General features: G+C 46.7%; 1 protein-coding gene across 1 annotated transcript; it reads left to right on the top strand.

Moving 5' to 3' along the window:
- Nucleotides 1-3,692: 3,692 nt before the first annotated feature.
- Nucleotides 3,693-19,887, top strand: PKD2L1 (polycystin 2 like 1, transient receptor potential cation channel). Its single transcript, XM_074154948.1, is given in 15 exon segments — nucleotides 3,693-3,987; nucleotides 6,136-6,249; nucleotides 7,608-7,735; nucleotides 8,645-8,901; nucleotides 9,774-9,998; nucleotides 10,369-10,597; nucleotides 10,969-11,139; nucleotides 11,871-12,052; nucleotides 14,298-14,418; nucleotides 15,520-15,618; nucleotides 16,057-16,178; nucleotides 16,908-17,025; nucleotides 17,252-17,388; nucleotides 18,185-18,308; nucleotides 19,651-19,887. Coding segments are annotated over 15 exon segments (2,559 nt in total).
- The last annotated feature ends 1,052 nt before the right edge of the window (nucleotides 19,888-20,939 follow it).

Here is a 20,939-nt window from a genome sequence, read left to right as displayed (position 1 = left end):
CTCCTTATCTAAGAGACCTTCACCTTCCCTATTCATGACAACGTTCTCCAGCAGCAGGGAGTGGATCCTCTCCCTGGGTGAACTCTTCCACGGCTTTCTTCCTCTCACCTGCTCAACGGCTTCCCTCGGTGTCTAAATTAAATCTCCTTCCCTGTGGTCACAATGAACAAATGATCTCTTCTTCACAGTGTTTTTTTTTTTTTCGCACCGCAGAACACTTACTGTGTTGTTTCCTGGTCCTTGCTTCTGCCCCCAGGACAAATTTCCGGGCTCCCCTGGGAGCATCAGAACTGACTCCTAGAAAGAAGCCAGTGAAAAAAGGAGCAGCAGCCCTGGAGTTCCTCTGCCATCAATGCAGTGAATGCATAGGGTTATTTTTTTGTTCATCTGTGGCTGAGTGTGAGCAGTTCTGCTTACAGTCCTTCTCCTCGGAGAACCTCTCTGAGCAGTCAGTCAGTCCAGGAAATACTCTGATCCGCATCATATTTTAAGGAATTTATGGATGGGAAAACTTCTGGGGCTGCACTCTTTGTCTAATCCTAATGTGCTGAATCCCACTGTGATGGTGGTTTCTGGTTTCAGAACCAGTCCTCTCTGGGTTTCTTCTGAAGGGTTTCTTCTAGGCCTGCTGGAAAATGGACCTCAACCCAGAGGGGAAAGAAGAGAAGGGAGAAGAGAAATTCTGCTGGCTGGTTTTCCCAAGAATGAACGGTTGGTGAATAAGGCCCAAGGCACTGGAAGGAGGTAAGTGCTGAAAGGTGCCATCAGACGTGTTGCTCTTCAGCAAGCAAATACTGGTGCTCCACAGGGTTTTACATCAAACACCACAGAGGGCAACATGTAGCATGGTGATTTATGAGGTCCTAAGGTTTGGATCATGTTCTATGATCCAAAAAAAAACCATCTAGTGTCAAACGAGGCAGCTTCCTATGCAAAGGCACATCCTGCCTCCTGGCAAGGAGGTGCTGGTACCATTCTGCAAGCCAGATAGACAACTCAAGCCCCACCTAGACTCCCCTCCAAAACTAAAGTGGGGACTAACAGAACAGTTCAAGTTAACTGGCTGAAAAGGACCTTTCCAGACCTGTGCAGATGAGTCAGCCCAGCCTGCCTGCAAAGCACTACGTGTGTTTCTTTAATTACAGGGTGCTCTTTGTCCTGCCTTGCGTTTGGCTGGTTAAAATCAGGTGATGCAGATGTGCTTGAACAAATGCTTCGACAAGGAGCTCCCGGACAAACTCAAAAAGGAAGCCTACAGAGGGTGGAAGCAGGGACAAGTAGCCTGGGAGGAGTACAGAGAAATTGTCTGAGCAGCCAGGGATTGGGTTAGAAAAGCTAAAGCCCAGTTAGAATTAAATCTGGCCAGGGATGTCAATGGCAACAAGAAAAGCTTCTACAGGTAGGTCAGCGATAAAAGGAAGACTAGGGAAAATGTGGGCTTTCTCCAGAAGGAAATGAGAGACCTGATTACCCAAGATATGGAGAAAGGTGAGGTACTCAATGACTTTTTTTACCTCAGTCTTCACCAGCAAGGGCTCTAACCACACTACCCAAGTTGCAGAAGGCAAAGGCAGGGATGGGGAGGATGAAGAACTACCCACTGTAGGAGAAGACCAGGTTTGAGACCATCTGGGGAACCCAAAGGTGCACAGATCCATCGAACCTGATGAGATACATCTGTGGGCCCTGAGGGAGCTGGCGGATGAAGTTGCTAAGACACCATCCATCATATTTTAGAAGTCATGGCAGTCCAGTGAAGTTCCCGCTGACTGGAAAAGGGCAAACATAACCTCCATTTTTAAAAAGGGGGAAAAAAAAAAATGGAAGACCCAGGGAACTACAGACTGGTCAGTCTCACCTCTGTGTCTGGCAAGTCTCTTTTGACACAGAAGCTCAAGGTCCTCCCCTCTCACCACCTGCTCTGTGCCCCAGCCAGTGAGAAGGCAGATCCCCAACGTACCTGGTCCCTGAAGGGTGCGATGTGATGGGATGTGGTGCTGTGCCCCACAGGCTGTGAGAGATGCACTATGGAAAAAGACCCTTGTGCTCCCCTGAAGCAGCAGCTCTGCACCATAATCTGTGCTGCTCATGGATGGGCAGGGATATCTGCCCATATCTAAGGTCCCAGGGGTGTGACCTGGATGTCTAGTCCTGGTATGTGACCTTTCACTGAGGTCTCATCCCTCCACATTTCAGCTGCAGGAGAGCTCTGCAAAATCCATCCATCTATCCATCCATCCCATTGACTCCATCCCACTGCTCTCATTTTGCTAGGGAGTAATAAAAATCAACAGGCACCAATAATACCAAATTTACTCCAAGGGTCCAGCCCAGAGTTCCAACCTGCCAACCAAATTACCAGCTGCTGCCTTCTTAGTGCCCTGTGAGTATTAGCTCTTGCCACGCTGTTGTTCAAGCAGCTACTTGGTGCCATCAACAGGTAGGAGACATCTTGGGGACATCTCTGCACATTTCAGATGGCCTGGTAACATCATCTGTATGAACATCATAGTCCAGAGAAAACACCTTTACCCTGTGGTCCTACAGGTGCACGAATCATGTTGTATCCCTGGGTGATGTCAGAAAAACAGCTATATGTGGAGAAGCACCTCTTCCAAATTATGTATCCAGACCTGAGGAAGGACCTATATGTACATTTATCATCTCATCCCCAAGACAGAAGCCTGCCATCCCAGGGTTAAACCATCACCTGAGCCTCTTCTCCAGGGATACAGTCAGAGGCCTCCAGCACCTTTGGGGCTTGGGACTCCTTACCGCTGGCCAGAGAAGGGAGGGGGGGGGAAATGCTGGCAACCCCTAGCTATTATTATTTCCAGTTTTGCCTGGTATAATGCTATTTTTTCTCAGGTTTGCCTCAGGGCCAGCAGGCGCTGCAGGACTTAAGGAAATCCTGCAAAAGCGGAAGAGCCCAGTGCCTGGTTTCCAAAACCTACACCAGAAGTTTTATTCCTGCTTTTAACGATGAGACAGCCAAAAAGATGCTGTGGAAACGCTGGCCGGGATCACCAGCTTCTTCCTGAAGCGTCCGCAAATGCTGGGCTAACGAATGGCAGCGGCTCCGAGCCCCGGGGCAGGCAGTCGCCCGTGGCGAGCGACCGGCGCCACCTGGTGCCCCCGGCTCCGCGCTGCCGCCGCCGCCGTTTTTTTGGTGCTTCACTGGAAAATCAAAACTTCCCCGGAAAAAAAAAGGCTCCCCGTCCGGCCCCGCTCCCCACCGGGGCTTGCCCGGGGTCCCAGCACGGTTTCCCCCCGGAGCTGGCTGCAGGCAGCCTGAAGGGTCCACTTAAATCACAGCCACCGACTCCTCTTGTCTGCCCCCCCGCCTCAACTCAGGGGCCGTCTCCTAGCAGCATCCTCTTCCCACCATGGTATCTGGGTCTCTTATCTCCCTTGGAAAGCAGAGAAGGTCTCCTGGACCTGTCGGTGTTTCCAGGGCTGCTGGAATAATAGGGCTGAGGATGGCTCCTAACAAGGGGTAGTGCCACCCCTCTGATAGGTGTCACCATCTGAGCCGGTATAAAAGAGAGAAGGTGTGTGCTATCTGTGGGAAGCTGGTGGTGCACCCTCTCCTGGGTTGCTGAGGCGGACGAGCTCTTTGGCATTGACTGATTCGCTCTCAGCTCCAGCCTGGGCAGGTGATCTTCACAATTCCAGTTTAAAAGTGATTAGCCATGAGCTCGTCTCACATAAACAACAGAGCTGAGAGCCACTTCCGAGCCTCAGAGGAGCATGAACTGAAGGCAGTGGGGAAGAAGGCTTGGGATAATCCTGTTTACAATGGCTCTCCCTCTACCTCCTTGAAGATTCGAGCCATCTACAACCCCAAGTCCATCCTGGAGAATCCCTATGAGAATTTTGAAGAGGTGGGGGATCCGCTGCCCTACCAGGAAGAGCAGAGCAAAGCTGTGGGTGGGAAGACAAGTCCTTTCCTCAAGTGCTGTTTCTACATCTTCAGAGGCATCCGAGGTAAAGCTCTAACATCTCAATAGAAAGGATTTACTAGCCCTTGTGAAGAACAATGGTAATGGGGGGGGGGGGGGGGGGGGGGGGTGTGAGCGTGGGGATGCGGAAGGTAGAAACCTCATAGTATCTGTGTAGCCCAGGAACCTGCTCAACACAGACTAGCATTACTCCAGAGATCATCTTTGGCTGACCTGGAGGGACCATCCTCATTCCCTGTGCCTTGCTGTGGCTCCAGGGTCTGTCCTGTTACCTTTGCTCCCAGGTGGGATGTACAGGGAGACTCAGTGGTGTTCTCAGGGTCATGCAGTGAATCCCTTGGCAGAGATTAGTTGTCCTGGGTCCACAGGGGCCATCACTCTGGTGATGAGACTATTCTGCCTTTATGGCCCCCGTGTCACAGTAACTTAAAAACTGATATAAATATCCACCAGAGAAAATCGGGCACTGTCAGGACTGAAATGTTTCCTAAAAAAACAGTTGAAACCAAACCTCAACTGATATAGTTTTACAATTACTGGATGCAATCTGAAAGGGGACTGGACCAGCCTTGTGGTCCTCCAGGTATAATTTTGGGCAAGTCTCCAAACTGAGTTTTCAAGGATATTTGAGTGTCCCCGAATTTAGGTGTTCCCAAGTGCACCTCTAGTCCCAAAGTAAAGAAAGTCTCTGCTTCTGTTCCCAACATGTGGATGTTGGGGGCTCCCTGCCTCATGGTAAAACAAATAAACCTCTTAAAAGATTGTGATGTAGTCATACCTAGAGATGAAGGGGGTAATTTAAAAGTGACCTGAACAGATGGTTGGGTGGTTTCCCCTTGTTTTTCTCCATTGTGGAGATTCCTGTAGACCACAGGAATCCTCTCTTCTGCATATGAGTTAATCCAGCTCTTCTCCAGGCTCTCAATGCTGTTGCTGGTCTGGCATGTCCAGAACAGGGCACTGGTTTCTCTGGCCAGAAGTGATGTCGGATACTGCAACAGTCACTATGGTGCAAAAAGCTCTCTAATCTGTTGAGATGCTGAAGAGTTATCAAAAGGACAGGAGTAAATGCGCACAAACCACTATATGGCTTTTGCTTGCTCCAAAGAAGAAAAGCGCTTTGTCCTCTGCCAGAGATGACTTCAAACGTGTGGCCTTTGATCAGCTTTGATCCTGGCTTGCAGGAAGATGATTGTTGTGTACTGCTGGGGATGGGCATCAGGGCTGAGCTCTCTAGGAGCTGCAGAAAGCAGCAAGGCTATGGCTATTATTGACATGGCTTCCATCACAAGGCTTTCAAGTGGAAGTTCTTATGCCTTTCAACTTCAGGAGCATTTCAGAAGTCACAACAGAAAACCATTACAAAAAGAACAAACAAATACACTAATGGTATCGGGCGGTTCATCAAAACCCAAAATATCAAGGCTCCTTTTATAGGAAGTGTTTTTCTCTTTTTGATCAACCCTGGTGACGTTTAATGAGTTGCTTTCACTGTGTGAAGAAATCGGAGCACTAGCTGGTGCAATTGGCATAACTATTGATAGACATTGATAGACATCCTGAAGATAATTTGGCTCTGAATTTTAGGCTGAAAATAATTGAGTTGGCCTATTTGATTGAGTCTTATGACCTGCAAGAGTTTTCAGGTAAGCAAGGGACAAATATTTGGGGCCTGATGGTTCAATATACAGCAAGAGAACTAATAGTTGTAAAAGCTGTAAAGCTAACATCAGATGCAGTTCAGCTGTGGAAGTCCTACCAGAAGTTCAGCTGTTAGCACACAGATGACTGAGATGAAGTTCTGTGGTTTCAAGAGTCCTTGTAACAAAGACTGAGTTTCTGTCAGGAGTAAGCTGAAAAACAGGCAGGAAAAGATCAGTCTGTATTGAACTCAAACAGAAAACGAGGGTGATTTAGCAAAATAAGAAAGCCAGCATATTTCAGTTTTGGTGAGCCCCGTACCTTTTGTCCACACTGGAACGGTTCTTTTTAGGGGTTATTTAACACATTTTTACAGCTCTTAGTCAAGTTTTGAATTCAAAAGACATTTTGCTTTGAAAAGTGACAAAAATCCAACTCCCAACAGTGTTTTTTGGGAACAGGATTTCAACTCCTCACGTGGCCTTTGAGAATGGTCACCAAAATTCTCCAATTCCTTCTTTACACCCAACAGGTCTGTGGGGCACCACACTGACGGAGAACACGGCGGAGAACAGAGAGCTTTATGTGAAGACCACGCTGCGAGAGCTGCTTGTCTACATCATGTTCTTGGTGGACATCTGTCTCTGTGAGTGGCTGCCGTATCCCATAGGTGTCTTTTCTGTGCACAGCATGAGGGGAATAACATGAGGTTTTAGTATTAGATTTCCTCATTCTGTTGTAGGTGTTAAATTTAATGTATGTGCACTCACTGCAGCAAGCAGATGTGTCATTAACGTACAGAATAGCTGCTGCTCACAGAAGTAAAATAACTGACTATTTCTCTAGAACTAATTGATATTGGTTAGGTTTAAGTGGTATTTTCTGATCCGCATCATCAGGTCTCACCGTTGACTCCACAGTCTTGTGTGAATTTGCCCAGGGTCTTTTCTCAGTTTCACGGCAAGTATTCGAGACCCAGAGAGCAGCTCTAGAAACTTCCTGGGATCAAAGACACAGGGTTCAGAGATGTTTATTTTTTCTCCCCTCTGGGACTGAAGGGGTGGCTGAGGTGATAAAGCAGACGGCAGCTCACACCGTTGTTCTTGGGTGGATTTAATGCATCCCTGTATGGAATGCAAATGGACTTTGTGTGGGTAGAACAATGGCTGTTTGTTCTTTGGGAAGGTTCCTTCATTATCACAAACGAGCACCTGTGGCGTGGGACAGTGGAGAGGGTTATATTTCATGGACCCTATGGCAGGAGAGATAGACAGACAATGCCCACCTGAGCTACTATCACACTGCTGCAGGGAGACAGGGCTTCAGCCACTCTTCCTAAAGAACCAAGACACACACACAGACATACATGTGGTCGCACACTGACTCATCCAGAAGTGGTGGTTGGGGGGGGGTCTTGAACGTCAGCTGCTTTATTTTCCTGGTAGCCTTTCAACAGCAGGACAGGTCCTTAGTGATCATCATGATGGATGCTTTTCTGCAGGAAGGAGCAGTGGAGAGTCGAAACAAAATGTTCAGGGAAGTGAGACCCTGTTCCCGTTTGAGTTTTTTTGATAGATGAGAACTTAACTGGAGCTTTCCACGTGGGAAAATGGGGTGGTGTCTATACCTTTATGGATTTAGATCAGAACTTCAAAATACTCATGGACTTCATTCTGAGAAAGAAAATCTCTTTCAGAAATTTCATCTGAGGAAAAAACTGTTACCCAGGATGTTCAGTTGCACCATCCAATGGCCTTTTCTGGCTTTAAAACTCGTCTAGTCTGTCAGTCTCCCAGTTTAAATTCTGGGACATGCAACAGAGAAGTAAATCCCTAAGAAAGCAGAAAGTAATATGATTAGAGTTCCCGGGGCTGCTTCTTTTGTGCCTTGCTCATCTTACCTGTAATAGTATAAGCTACACAGAAAGTGAATATATATATACATTTATATCTGTCCCCAGTATTCAATTATAAGGCAGGACCCTCCTCTTGTCTCTTCTCTTAGTGACATATGGAATGACAAGTTCCAATGCCTATTACTACACCAAAGTGATGTCTGAGCTCTTCCTGCAGACCTCGTCTGACGGCCGTGTCTCCTTCCAGTCCATCGGCAGCATGGCTGACTTCTGGGTGGTGAGTACAAGTCTGGCCTGGCACGGGAAGCCCTGGGAATCTCAGCTAGACTGGGATATTCAGTTCCTGCTGAATGTGCTCCCTAATTAGGAATTTTTCCTAATATCCACTCTAAAACTCTCCTGGTGCAACTTGAGGCCACTTCCTCTTGTCCTATTGCCTGTTCCCCGGGAGAGGAGATCGACCCCACCTCTCTACAACTTCATTTCAGGGAGTTGATGCTCATTGCACAGATAGGGAGGACCAGCCAAGTGACTTACTCCAGGTTTCCTTGTGGTAGAAATGGCTTTGAATCCTACAGTCCAACGTCTTCCTGCTGGTTTCTTGGTGATAAGCCTATGTCCGTTTTCCTGGGCAGCTGTGGGAACAGCATACTTAACCTGCCTGTAATTCATGCCTTGGCTGGTCTGATCTATGGATTCTTTATGAAGAAGCTGGATTAAAATTTGCACTGAGTTTTATCAAAGAGAATAAAGAGGGGGCGGGGGGAAAGACGTCCAGGGTCTAACACATTTCTGTCAAAGAACTGGTGAAGAAATAACATGAGCCACGGTGAATGTTGCTGAGATATTGCAACCACTTATCTCTGACAGTCAGCCGGAAATGGTTTGTCAGTTAGCTTAGTCTTTTCCTGCCCTATTAAAAAAAAGTAAAATTAATTATGGCCCCGCTTGTTTTTCCCCACTGTTTCCAGGGCACTGGCAGACACCTTTTTCATAATTCACACCTCGTGCCAGGACAATTCCTTGAGACTTGTGCTCACTGAAATGGAAGGGACAAAGAGGCTTCTCCTACCTTCCATCCTGGGGAGTACGGAGGGGTGGGTCAGGTCTTACTGTCTCAAACTCAGGCTAAGAAAAGTCCTCCGAGGTGTGGGCTATGAAGAAGTTGTTCTCCTCTCTCTTGCAGTACGCACAAGGCCCCCTTCTGGATAATCTTTACTGGACAAAGTGGTACAACAACGACTCCCTGGCAGCGCATGGCACCCAGTCATACATCTATTACGAGAACCTGCTGCTGGGTGTCCCGCGCATGCGACAGCTGAAGGTGAAGAACAACTCCTGTGTGGTCCACGAAGACTTCAAGGAGGAAATCTCAGGCTGCTATGATGTATACTCGGAAGACAAGGAGGAAAGGGTCTCCTTTGGACTCATGAATGGAACGGCGTAAGTATATCTTCTGCTGTTCAGGATTAGAAAATCTGTGATATTTTTTTTTTAATTAGTCTCTTCTATTTAAAATAAAATCTGCTGAGCCACAGGATGCCAGGCTTGAGTTTTTCACGTAAGGCTGGAATTCCCCATGCAGTCAGTCACTAGCAGCAAGTCTTTTTTTGTCTCTCAATAAGGCCAAGTTTCTCTTTGAGGAAATGCACAACAGAACGAGTGGCAGAGTGAGACCGGTTGGGAAAGCTATGGGAAATCCAGTGGGAAATTAAGTAGAGATTGTTGTTTGTTTTTAAGAGGGTGAGGATAATTAGAGACCTCTGGGACCAGATTTGTCTAACGGATGATGCTATCTGTTTCCATCCTGGATTTGAGGAGCCAGAGAGAAGGAAGTGTACCTTTTTAGTAGAGAAATAGGTTTTCAAGACAATAATGTAATGCAGCTGCAGTTTAATAACTCTTTTGTTGCTGTCTGAGTCTTGGTCTGTGAATGAGAAGCTATTGTTCATAAGGAAATATGAGTGCAAATGTACTCTAAGCAGAGGGTTGTGTGCAACATGGTAGAAGGCGATACAGCAGATCCTGGGAGTGACCTCCTCGCAAGCAGGACAGTGGCATAGCCCATGAACCTGCAGAACGTGCCCTCCACAGCCTTGCAAGTCATGTTGTGTCACTGCTGGGAAGCACTAGATCAGAAATCTGTCAATAATGAAGAACTGATGTAGGCTCAGATCTGGAATAGGAATTAAGTGCCAACTCTTGAATTAAAAACTGCTCTGTCCCTTGAAGATCTAGTCTAATTTCTCCTGGCTAGAAGGTCCATATCCAAGTCTGGGATAGTAATGCCTTCGCTTATGGCCTGTCTGTTGCAGGTGGAGGTACCATTCTGAGGAGGAACTGGGTGGCTCATCTCACTGGGGAAGACTAACCAGTTACAGTGGGGGAGGATACTATATAGACCTCAAGTTGACCAGGGAAGAGAGCGCTGAAGCCCTGCAAGTCTTGAAGGAGAAGTTGTGGCTGGATCGGGGAACACGAGTTGTCTTCATTGATTTCTCTGTGTATAATGCAAATATCAATTTGTTCTGTGTCCTGAGGTAAGTCGAGTCCCACTGAAAATTTTTCTGCCTCTTGCTTCTTCCTCAAAGCCATGGTTCCTTAAAATGCAAATATTTTAATATGGTCCACCAGGGGGGTTAGGACTGAGTGGTGTCAGCAGATCTTACATTGATTAGTAAGAAGACTTGGTCTTCCTGGCATAACCAGTCACGCTTCTCCTCACCTTTCGCTCTTTCCTGTCATGGGCAATGAAGCAGTGGAGATAAGGCTGTGCAAACAAACACGTGCACAACTCTTCCACTCATGGTTTGGTGGGAAGCTCACGCTCAGGTTTGATGCCTCTCCAAATTACCCACGAGCCTCCACCCCCCTGTTTGTAATTATCAGAGTTTTCTTGTCCCCTTCAAGGTTAGTGGTTGAGTTTCCAGCCACTGGTGGTGCCATTCCCTCCTGGCAAATCCGGACCGTCAAGCTTATACGATATGTCAGCGCATGGGACTTCTTCATTGTTGCTTGTGAAATTGTCTTCTGTGTCTTCATCTTCTACTATGTGGTGGAGGAGATTTTGGAGCTGCGTATCCACAAGCTTCAGTACTTCACCAGCATCTGGAACATCTTGGATGTGGTTGTCATTCTGGTGAGGAACCTTGCACTTTTTTTTTTTTTTTGAGGGAGCAATGGCAGAGAGGTATAAGAGCAAAAATAAATGAAGGAATGGGGAAACTGGTCTAGATAACAGAAGAGCTGGCAAATGTTTTGCTCCAATAGAAAAATGACATAGCAGAGTAAATGGACACATGCTTTTCTACCAGCTGTTAGGAGAAAATTCTTTCCTTAGAGATGCCTGAGGGGCTGTGAAGTCAGGGCATTGTCCAGTGCGTTTAGACCTTATTTCCATCCCCCACCAGTAGACTGCAGTAGCGAAGCGTGGTACCCAGGAACTGTGACATTTTAATTTCTGTGGAAAGTATAGGCTCAGCGCTCACCGCGGACTCTTCCTCTTTGCAGCTCTCCATCGTCGCTATTGGGTTCCACATCTTCCGCACCATTGAGGTGAACAGGCTGTTGGGAGAGCTGCTGAAACACCCCAACACCTACGCGGACTTTGAGTTCCTGGCATTCTGGCAGACCCAGTACAACAATATGAACGCGGTCAACTTATTCTTTGCCTGGATCAAGGTATTGCGGGGGCGGGGGGGGCTTGGGTGGTGCCAGGCCCCCAGTCTCAGACCTGTCCCTCTGGATAGCTCAGGGGGGACTCTTCCACCCCTCTGAGTGCATGAGGGTAACAGCTATGTAACAGAGAAGGATTTTCCTCAAAGTCGTATGCTCTGTTTTGAAGAAAATCCAGACAGTTTTTCACCCTGCATTCTGAGGCCAGTTATTTGGAGATAATGGAGAGGGAGATGAGATCACGCGTTGTGGTGTAAAGCGGTTTTAGAAAATGCTGAGTGCAATATAACTTTGTCCAACCTGTATTATTTTTGTATTTGGGAGGATAATCCGGCAAACCATGTTTTCCTCTCATGATGGCCACCCGACAACTGGAAATGACTCATCTGTTGGCATGGACTTTCCATTTCAACCAAAGCATCTTGGCATGGTGGAAAGCCACTCTGCGCTTGGGGTTCCTCATTAGCCCTGAGAAATTTGTCCTTACAGCAGTCCCTCTTTCTGTTTCCCTTTGACACGGGGAACAAAGTCATGTCTTTATGATCCCACAGGAAGATGTTGGCACACTTGGGACAAATATCCTGAACATTAAGCCACCATTCCCCTAGCCTGGCTGTCATCTTGGTGCTTTGGTAGTACAGTGAACCTCGTCTTGTTTATAAGCAAGATCATATATATGAGAGACTGAGCTAGCTGATCGTTTGACCTAACTTTGTCCCTCTTCTTTCTTCTTGCAGATATTCAAGTATATCAGCTTTAACAAAACCATGACCCAGCTCTCCTCCACACTGGCACGTTGCGCCAAGGACATCCTGGGCTTTGCCATTATGTTCTTCATTGTCTTCTTTGCCTACGCCCAGCTGGGTTACCTTCTTTTTGGGACACAAGTTGAAAACTTCAGCACCTTTGTTAAATGCATGTAAGTGTGTAAGGCAGAACCATGTTTCCATCATTTCATCGAAGGAATTTTAACTACTATCCAACCCCTCCTCAATTGCAAATATGAATGTCAATCAGACACCTGTTATACCTCATTGTAATAAAGCCACAAATTAACAAGTAGATCCAGCTTTGACATCTTAATGGAAAGAAATAATGCAGTAAGACAATTGAGGGTTACAGAGAGATTTCTGGTTGTTTGGTGTTTATCAGTAGGGACGTGAGTAGCTGATCCTACCAGATTTTGAGACTCCTTGCAGCCCTACCACTCAATGGAAATCCCAGCCTTTTCATGGGAGCATGAAATTTGCGTTGGCTGAAGCCCCAAGGGCTTTCCTTTGATGTGGAGCTGTTGGGCACACCAAGGGAACTCAACATGCAAAGTGGCTTAACGTCTTTCTGCAGAAAAGCATCATATCTCAGCCGATAATTTAGTTTCTCTTTGCAGGACCCTCTGTCACCTTCTCACCTGCTGCGGGTCCATAAAAGCCCAAGGTAGAATGGTGTTGTCTGATGGTTGCCGAGACCTTGGCAAATTCATGTTTTTATACACCAGTAGATGGCTTTAGTCTTAGTCAGGTTAAACTTCTCTGTAATTCTGGTGGTAAGAACTAAATAGCTCAAGGCAAGTGTTTTGAAGTAGGCTCAGAGTGTGGGTTGGGTTTTTTTTGTTGTTGTTTTTGGTGTGGTGTTTTGTTGTTGGGTTGTTATTTTTTTTTTTTTAATAAGGAAGAGGTCCAGATAGAAGCTCTGAAGTTTTGAAATTCCCTGGCTCTCAAATACACTTGCTGATCGCAGCGTTTTGGTGTCTGCACAACAGCTGCGTGAAAAGGTTTCTGGTTTTCATCAGATAGTGCACTTTGTTTGAATTAAAGGTTTGGAAGGAATACTGTTTGCTGCTACAGGGTTTTCACAGGGAAAAGCAGAAGTAATGCATTTATCTTATCAAGATGATAGCTTTAAACACTGAAATGAAAAAGCCAGAAACTTCATATTTATATCATTTATAAATATGCCCGATTTTGATAAGATAGCAGCTCTACTTCATTTCTGAAAGTTGGTAGTCATATAATATGTTAATTTTCATACAAATTCAGCATAGAGTTTTCTAAAACATGCAGTGTAATCGTCTAAATAAGATTAAGTAAACACTCTCAAAGCAAAAGAGATAAAAATAATTTCTTACTGGAAGGAGACATTTCAACATCACTGAATTGGGACAATTTTAAACCAAAGAAGAGGAAGCAATGCTGTATTCCTCTTCCTTAGACCTGGAAAACATTCCCAGCTCCCTAAAAAGTCCAAATGCATGCAAGGAATCTGAACTGGACCTTTGCATTTCTCAGAAGGGATTTTCAGGCTGTGGGCTCTCAAGGTCCTTTTTCCTGCACATGGCTTCGCAGTTTCAGTCTCTCTGTTTTTCTGTCTGGTGTTTTTGGTTTTTTTTTTTATTCTTCCATTTTTTTTAATCGGAGGATATTTTTTTACAAGGGTCACTTCATTGATCGATTTCCAGAGAAGTCCCAGAGATAGTGTGTCAGGATACCTGGCATGGGGGATGACCCACAGAAGAGAGTGTTGGGGAAATGAGTTAAAATAACCAATCTCGGACAATCCTTCAGTCTATGGGCCTGCTTGGGGCAACGCATGATGTTAAGGGAGGTACCTACTACAGCAGAGGTTTTCAGCCTGTGCTTCACAGACCTCTGGCATCCAGGCCCTGCCTTCAAGGGGTCTACAAGAGATAACTGAGATAAGCAAACTTCTGATCAACAGACGTAAACTTGTTTCATTATGAGGGCTATGAACTGCAAAAGGTTGAAGAGCACCTTCCAGCACTAACACCCCTCCACAGCCTCATGAACTCTTTTGCAAGAGAAGGCTTCAGTGAGTCAAATGCCTTTATAAGGGAGAACTCAGTTTTTGTTTATGTTTTTAACTCCTGTTTAGACGAAAACACACTTTGGACAACTGGAAATTTGTGTGGAAACCGTGTCTTACTTTCCAGCCAGCTCTTGCTCTAACCAGATCAGCTCCATTCACCCCTGAAGTAGTATGGGTACATACTGGAGAGTTCTCTCCAGTCAGATTAAGTGACTTAGACCATGCTCTGGCTTGTGCCTGTGACCATCTGGGCTGCAGGCAGGGTTCACCTCAGAACTCTCTGAGGAGGTAGGATAAATGTATGTGCCTTTGTATGACCTTGTGCTCTTCCTCTCCTCCAGCTTCACCCAGTTTCGGATCATTCTTGGTGATTTTGACTACAATTCCATTGACAATGCCAACAGAGTCCTCGGGCCTATTTACTTTGTCACCTATGTGTTCTTTGTTTTCTTTGTGCTCCTGGTAAGCAAGAAAGCCTTCCTTACCTCTATATCGGCAGCAGTGTTTGAGAGACTCCTCCTGATCATAGAATCATAGAATGGTTTGGGTTGGAAGGGACCTTAAAGATCATTGAGTTCCAACCTCCCCTGCCATGGGCAGGGACACCTCCCACCAGACCAGGTTGCTCAAAGCCCCATCCAGCCTGGCCTTGAACACTTCCAGGGATGGGGCAGCCACAGCTTCTCTGGGCAACCTGTTCCAGTGTCTCACCACCCTCACAGCAAAGAATTCCTTTCTGAGATCTAATCCAAATGTCCCCTCTTCCAGTTTAAAACCATTTCCCCTTGTCCTATGGCTCCCCTCCCTGATCAAGAGTCCCTCCCCATCTCTCCTGTAGCCCCTTTAGGGACTGGAAGGGGCTCTAAGGTCTCCCCGGAGCCTTCTCTTCTCCAGGTTGAACAGCCCCAACTCTCTCAGCCTGTCCCCACAGCAGAGGGGCTCCAGCCACAGCAGAGGGGCTCCAGAAATCCCCACGTTAGGTGTAGTGCAAACATTTAGAGATAGGAAGTGCAAATAGACCAAAGTAGACAAAGAACACACTGCAATTGAGTATTTGGTCATCAGGGAGATTAAGGGCCATATTCACATCATTTAAGGTGAAGACTAAAAGTGACTGGGAATACCACTGGTGATGTAGCTGAATTCAAGGGGATCAGTCCGGCTGCTCTGTAGTAGGCTGGCAACAAAGCATGGGGGACAGTCTCTGGGTTGCCAGGGGTTGGATGCAGAGGGCTCCATAATGACCAGGTTAAACACCTAGTGCCAGGAATCCAAATGTAACCGAAGGTCTTGCAGGAGGGGCTACCAGAGATGGTGTCTGAGCTGAGAAATGTACCGCCATGCACTGCTTTAGCTGGAAGGACTTCCTCGCCAGAGAGAAAGCACTCTGTGGCTGAAGTGGACCTTCCCCTCACCCACTTTAATTTGCCCAGGGAATGCCCCATGTGGAAAGAGCTCCTTTTTTAAATGTGCCCACGTCTACGCTGGTTTCTTGCTGCCTCAGCTGCTGGAGCAGGCAAGATGCCTCAGGCTAATTCATCTCTTTTCTTCCCCTTTTTCTAGAACATGTTTCTGGCCATCATCAATGATACCTACTCAGAAGTCAAGGAAGAGCTTTCAAGCCAGAAGGATGAGCTGCAGCTCTCAGACATCTTGAAGCAGGTGATGAATAGCAAAAGCTGTGCTATTTTCTAGCTAAATCCTAAACATCTTCTGAAGTCCCTGACCTATGTGGAACTCACTAGAGGAAAAAAAAAGTTGTTGCTAACTCAAGATCCACCACCTTGGTGCACACAGTAGCAACAGGAGCCACAGTTCCCTTCTGGGGTAGATCAAAGTCCCAGGTCCTTTGGCAATGGGAAAATGAGAAAGCAGGGGTTGGGAGTATCTGATTCCTTGAGCATGCTGGTAGTGTTTCTCAGAGACTTTCCTTTCCAGGACAGTCTCTAGACAAAGATCTTTCAGTCCTGGATACAGTGTAAGCTCAAAATCTTCCTGTATTAGTCAGCATCTGCTCACCCATATTGCATTGTCCGCTCTGCCCTATTTTTCACTGTTCTGCCTGTGTGATTCCATGTCCCTTTGCACCTTTGGTAACAGAGCTACAACCGGACGCTCATGAGGCTGAAGCTGAAGAAGGAGCGGATTTCCGATGTGCAGAAAGCACTACAGAATGGAACAAAAGAACTGGACTTCGAAGACTTCAAGAACAGCTTGAAGGAGTAAGTGAGTCACAGCCTGAGGGGTGCCCGCTTATCCCTTTCTCTTGGTCATACAGGTAATTTAAAGTATGTGGCTCTCAAGACTGGGAGAGCAGTTAGAATCATAGAATCATAGAATGGTTTGGGTTGGAAGGGACGTTAAAAATCGAGTTCCAACCCCCCTGCCCACCTCCCACTAGACCAGGTTGCCCAAAGCCCCATCCAGCCTGGCCTTGAACACCTCTAGGGATGGGGCAGCCACAGCTTCTCTGGACAACCTGTTCCAGCGTCTCACCACCCTCACAGCAAAGAATTTCTCCCTCGTATCTAATCTAAAGCTCCCCTCTTTCAGTTTAAAACCATTACCCCTTGTCCTATGGCTCCCCTCCCTGATCAAGAGTCCTTCCCCATCTCTCCTGTTGCCCCCTTCAGGTACTGGAAGGGGCTCTAAGGTCTCCCTGGAGCCTTCTCTTCTCCAGGCTGAACAACCCCAACTCTTTCAGCCTGTCCTCACAGGAGAGGTGCTCAGATTTGGGCAATGTAGGACTCAAAAAACAGTTATCACCTTTCCTCAGGTGTTTAATCTCCTGTTCTAAGTGGGTTTGTGTTACTCTCTTTCCATTTGGGATGTTTAGGTTTCTCACTGGTGGGGGGGAACAATACACTCATTTCAGGCTCTAACAGTGCAGGAGCACCCCTTCTAAAGGTGTAATCCAGTGCCTTGAGCTTTCTCTGTCTACTATTTTGTAGACTGGGCCACGCAGACCATGAGATCACAGAGGCGTTCTCCAGGTTTGACAGAGATGGCAACCACGTCCTTGATGAAGAGGAGCAACAGCAGATGAAGCATGACCTAGAGGCGAAAAGGGTAAATCAAAGGGCAAGGAAAGAAACCCTCTGTTTGGCATAGATAGCTCCAAAGTGGCTGCAGGAATCTTTTGAGTTTGTGGTATAAACTAAGCAGGCAACTTAAATACAGCTCCAACTCTGCCTGGAGAGCGTCTCAATTGCCTGTGAAGCTGTGTAGGTTTTGCAGTGAAGCTGACACGGAGTTAGAAGCTAGCTTTGCAGGAGTCTCTTTATCTATTTTCTAGGTTGCTCTGAATACAGAGATTGAAAATTTGGGGAAATCCTATAGTGGAAACACCCTGGATGAGAACCTGACCTACGTGGAAGCAAGGAATAACCACACCAATAAGGCCAGCTGGGTCTCCGAAGAAGAGTTCCAAGTGTATGTTTGTGCTGGCAGTAGTTTAATTCCTCTGCAAAAGAGGGGTCTGATTCACTGCTGCTTTATTCCCTGATAGAACTGTTTACACTGGTGCTGAGCAGTTTCGGGAAGATCTTGTCCCTTTTTATCTTGCACGCGTGTAAACGAGCAGGTCAGGAGAGAACTGGGGCAGTTCTTGTAGTTTGCTTGTTCCTGCAAAAGGCTGGGTTAAGAAATTTTGCTTTTTGCCCTCTTGAATAACCTCTGCAGCTGTCAGATGGCCACAGGCAATATGCTGTCGTGTTTCAGGTCAGAAAGTAGCCCAGATAACTGGGCCAAGGGAAGCTGATACCTTTGCAGAAGGTCCTGTGGGAATAAATATCCTTGGTTTACAGCCTAGTTGGCCTTCAGCCTCTAGGTCTGGGAATAACACTTGGCTGTTTCTTCCACAGGAGGAGCATGGGATAAATAATCAGGAGAATTAGGAGAGAATCAGGAGATCCTGATTCTGCTACTGAGAAACACTGAGTAATTCACATACGAAAGGAGAGGCAGTTGCAGTATTTAATAATGGGATTATATTGTGGCTGGACTGTGGTCCAAACTGCTTGGGATCCATCCTAAGCAGAATCACTGATTCCAGGTGAAAACAGAGTATAGCAGGCAGTTATGTCTCCAGTGGGAACTCCAGACAGTTCTCTGATGTGAAGCATTCACCCCTGTTTGAGGTTTGGCCCACTGTCTATAAGATGTCTGCTGCAAATCCTGCTGTTCCTCACAAGAAAAAGCTTGCAAACGCTCTCCATGTCTCCCCCAGCCTCCTGCAACGCGTGCTGCAGCTGGAACAGTCCATAAACAGCATTGGCTCCAAAATTGATGCCATAGTGAGCAAGCTAGATGTGCTGGAAAGAAACAATCTGAAGAGGAAGGACCTGGGCAATGTTAGCAAGGTTGGTAGCCTTCCACCATGCATTTAAACCAGCTTCAGGGTAGGCGACCAGCCCTGCCATGTGAATGGACCTGCTGTCATCTTTGCTTTCCCAGTTCCCATTGACATAGGACCAAAAGGGTTGGGCAGGGTCAGCATTTTGCGTGATGAAGCCTCTTCTGTTCGAGCATGGTGACAAAAAGCTTCTTGTTTTCATGTCCCCTCAGTTAACCATGGTACCCTTAAACACACCTCCCAGCTCCTCTGAGCCAAGCTCATTCCAGTGGCAGTGGATGCAATTTGCTTGTCTTCAGTTTCTTTGCACCTACTTATCCGTCAAAAATTACATCCGTCCGATGTCAAAAAAGATCATGTTGTCCTTCCCAGCCAGAGCAGCTCATGACAGTGTTGTGGACTGTGATCTTAACATCTTCCCTGTGGTTACTTATCACACGTGAGGTGGAAGACTGTTAGAGGTGTGTCCATAGCGTCCCAATGCAGACTTGAGACTTTTGCCAAAGGCTGCCTGTATTCAGTCAACCGGCATATATTGGATCTTCAGGTTTAAAGTCGAAGGCAGCACGGTGTGTGGGAGTCGCATCACCACTTCATGTTCATAACAAGAGTAGTCCAACAGCACGCAGTGACCTAGCTGAGTGAGAAAGCAGCCCCTCTCTCTTGCAGACCAGTTTTGTGATCCCTTCCCATCTGAAAGAGGAGTTTGGAATGTCCTACTTCTCATGTCAAAAAGGGATGACTCCTCATCTGTCCAATGACTCTTCCAACATCCAATACATTCATCAGTGCATTGCAGCAAACGGTGTATTGGATCTTTAATAAACGGGCAGGTTGTACTAATTTCTGGAAGAACATGGGAAGCCTTTATAAGGAAAGGCTGAGGGACTTGGGTCTTTTTAGACTGGAGAAGAGAAGACTGAGGGAGGATCTGATCAACGCCTATAAATACTTAAAGGGTGGGTGTCAGGAGGATGGGGCCAGTCTTTTTTCAGTGGTGCCCAGGGACAGGACAAGAGGGAACAGGCACAAACTGGAACATGGGAAGTTCCACCTAAACATGAGGAGGAACTTCTTTCCTGTGAGGGTGGCAGAGCCCTGGAAGAGGCTGCCCAGAGAGGTGGTGGAGTCTCCGTCTCTGGAGACATTCCAAACCCGCCTGGACACGTTCCTGTGCAACCTGCTCTGGGTGACCCTGCTTTGGCAGGGGGTTGGACTAGATGATCTCCAGAGGTCCCTTCCAACCCCATATCATTCTGTGAAGATATTTAAGTATCATGCACACCTTGTCCCTCTCCTGGAGTGTTGCTACACTTCTTGGAAGCTTGATAACAATGCAGGTCACTCTTTCTTCTGGTTAACAGGAGGAAGAACCCCGTCAGGAAGAGCTGCTGCTCCCCCAGAGCCCAGACCAGCTGGGGAAAGAAGAAGAAAGCTGGGGGATGGAACGTGTTGGTGAAAACAACCTGAGTGGCGAATCTTCCCAGAATGGGGTCTGCCCCATCTTGCCCAGGTCGAGTGTGTTGGGGTCTCAGGTGCCCAAGAACACCCCGCCGCAGTCTGACGTGCACTTCTAGTCAAGAGCCCAGTGCTCCCAGTTTGGCTCCCGTGGTACTGAGTCACTCTGAGTTGTTTCCCCACCGTTAGAGCAATCTGGATGGCTGGACGCAGATACTGCTGTTGGCAGAAACTGGTGATGTGAAAATTCAGGGGGTGCTCTTTCTCCAGCATAATGATGTGTCATGTCAGAGCTAGAACTTTTAGGCCCCCCTACCTCTGGACCGGGTGTTGTATTAGGTTTCTGCCTCTGAACAGGGCCATGCAAAGCCTTTTATCTCTCCTTTCCCAAGATGAAAAGACCCCAGAACTCTTTGGACACTTGGGTCCAGAGCGGCACATTGTGACCTGTTCCCAACAAACACAATCATCTGCAGAACAAAGACATGGTAATCGTGCAAACAAAGCAGAATATAATAATCAGTGTGAGATGGCGAACTTTAGTTATTTGTGCCCGCTTAGTTACCAGAAGTTTTGTTCTGTTGTAGTTTCTTTCCAGAGCACTTTGGTAACCCTCTCTGTACCTTAGATTCAGATATTGAGAACAAAGGATACTAGCACCTAACTCCAGATAAATAAAATGAGAGCTGACTCCCAGTGCAGTTGGGAGAAGATCTGAAATATCATAAATGGAGAAGTAGCTGTTACTGGTAGAGTCCAAGGCCTGAGTGTTAGGGAACAGACTTCTGGTGATATGGTTTCTAACACAGCTGTTGACACCAAGAAATCTCTTTATGTTGTCTCTTTTCACACTCCTTAAATTGCATTTCAAGGTACTTCACAAAATTAGCACTGTATTTACAAAGTTGTTGGCACTCCTCTTTTTTTGTCCAGGAAACAAGTTTATTTGCAGCTGTGGGTGCTGACACTGTTTCAGTTGAAGAATATTGTGAAAATGATACGAACGCCAGTTTTTCAACCCCAGGCAAAATACTTGTTTTCCAGGCATTTTTCCGCTTTGCTGAGACTTCTGTTTCCTTGTAGCTGGTGCAGACTATTGCAGCTATTACAGGACCACCGTGAAGGTATTTAGAATATCTTAATTGCTGGTATTCCGCTATAGTTAATCTCA

This window comes from Numenius arquata, chromosome 10 (assembly GCF_964106895.1).
Source record: "Numenius arquata chromosome 10, bNumArq3.hap1.1, whole genome shotgun sequence".
NCBI classification, from domain to species: Eukaryota; Metazoa; Chordata; class Aves; order Charadriiformes; family Scolopacidae; genus Numenius; species Numenius arquata.
Note: the sequence above shows the minus strand (reverse complement) of the source record. Positions and strands in the feature narration are given on the sequence as shown.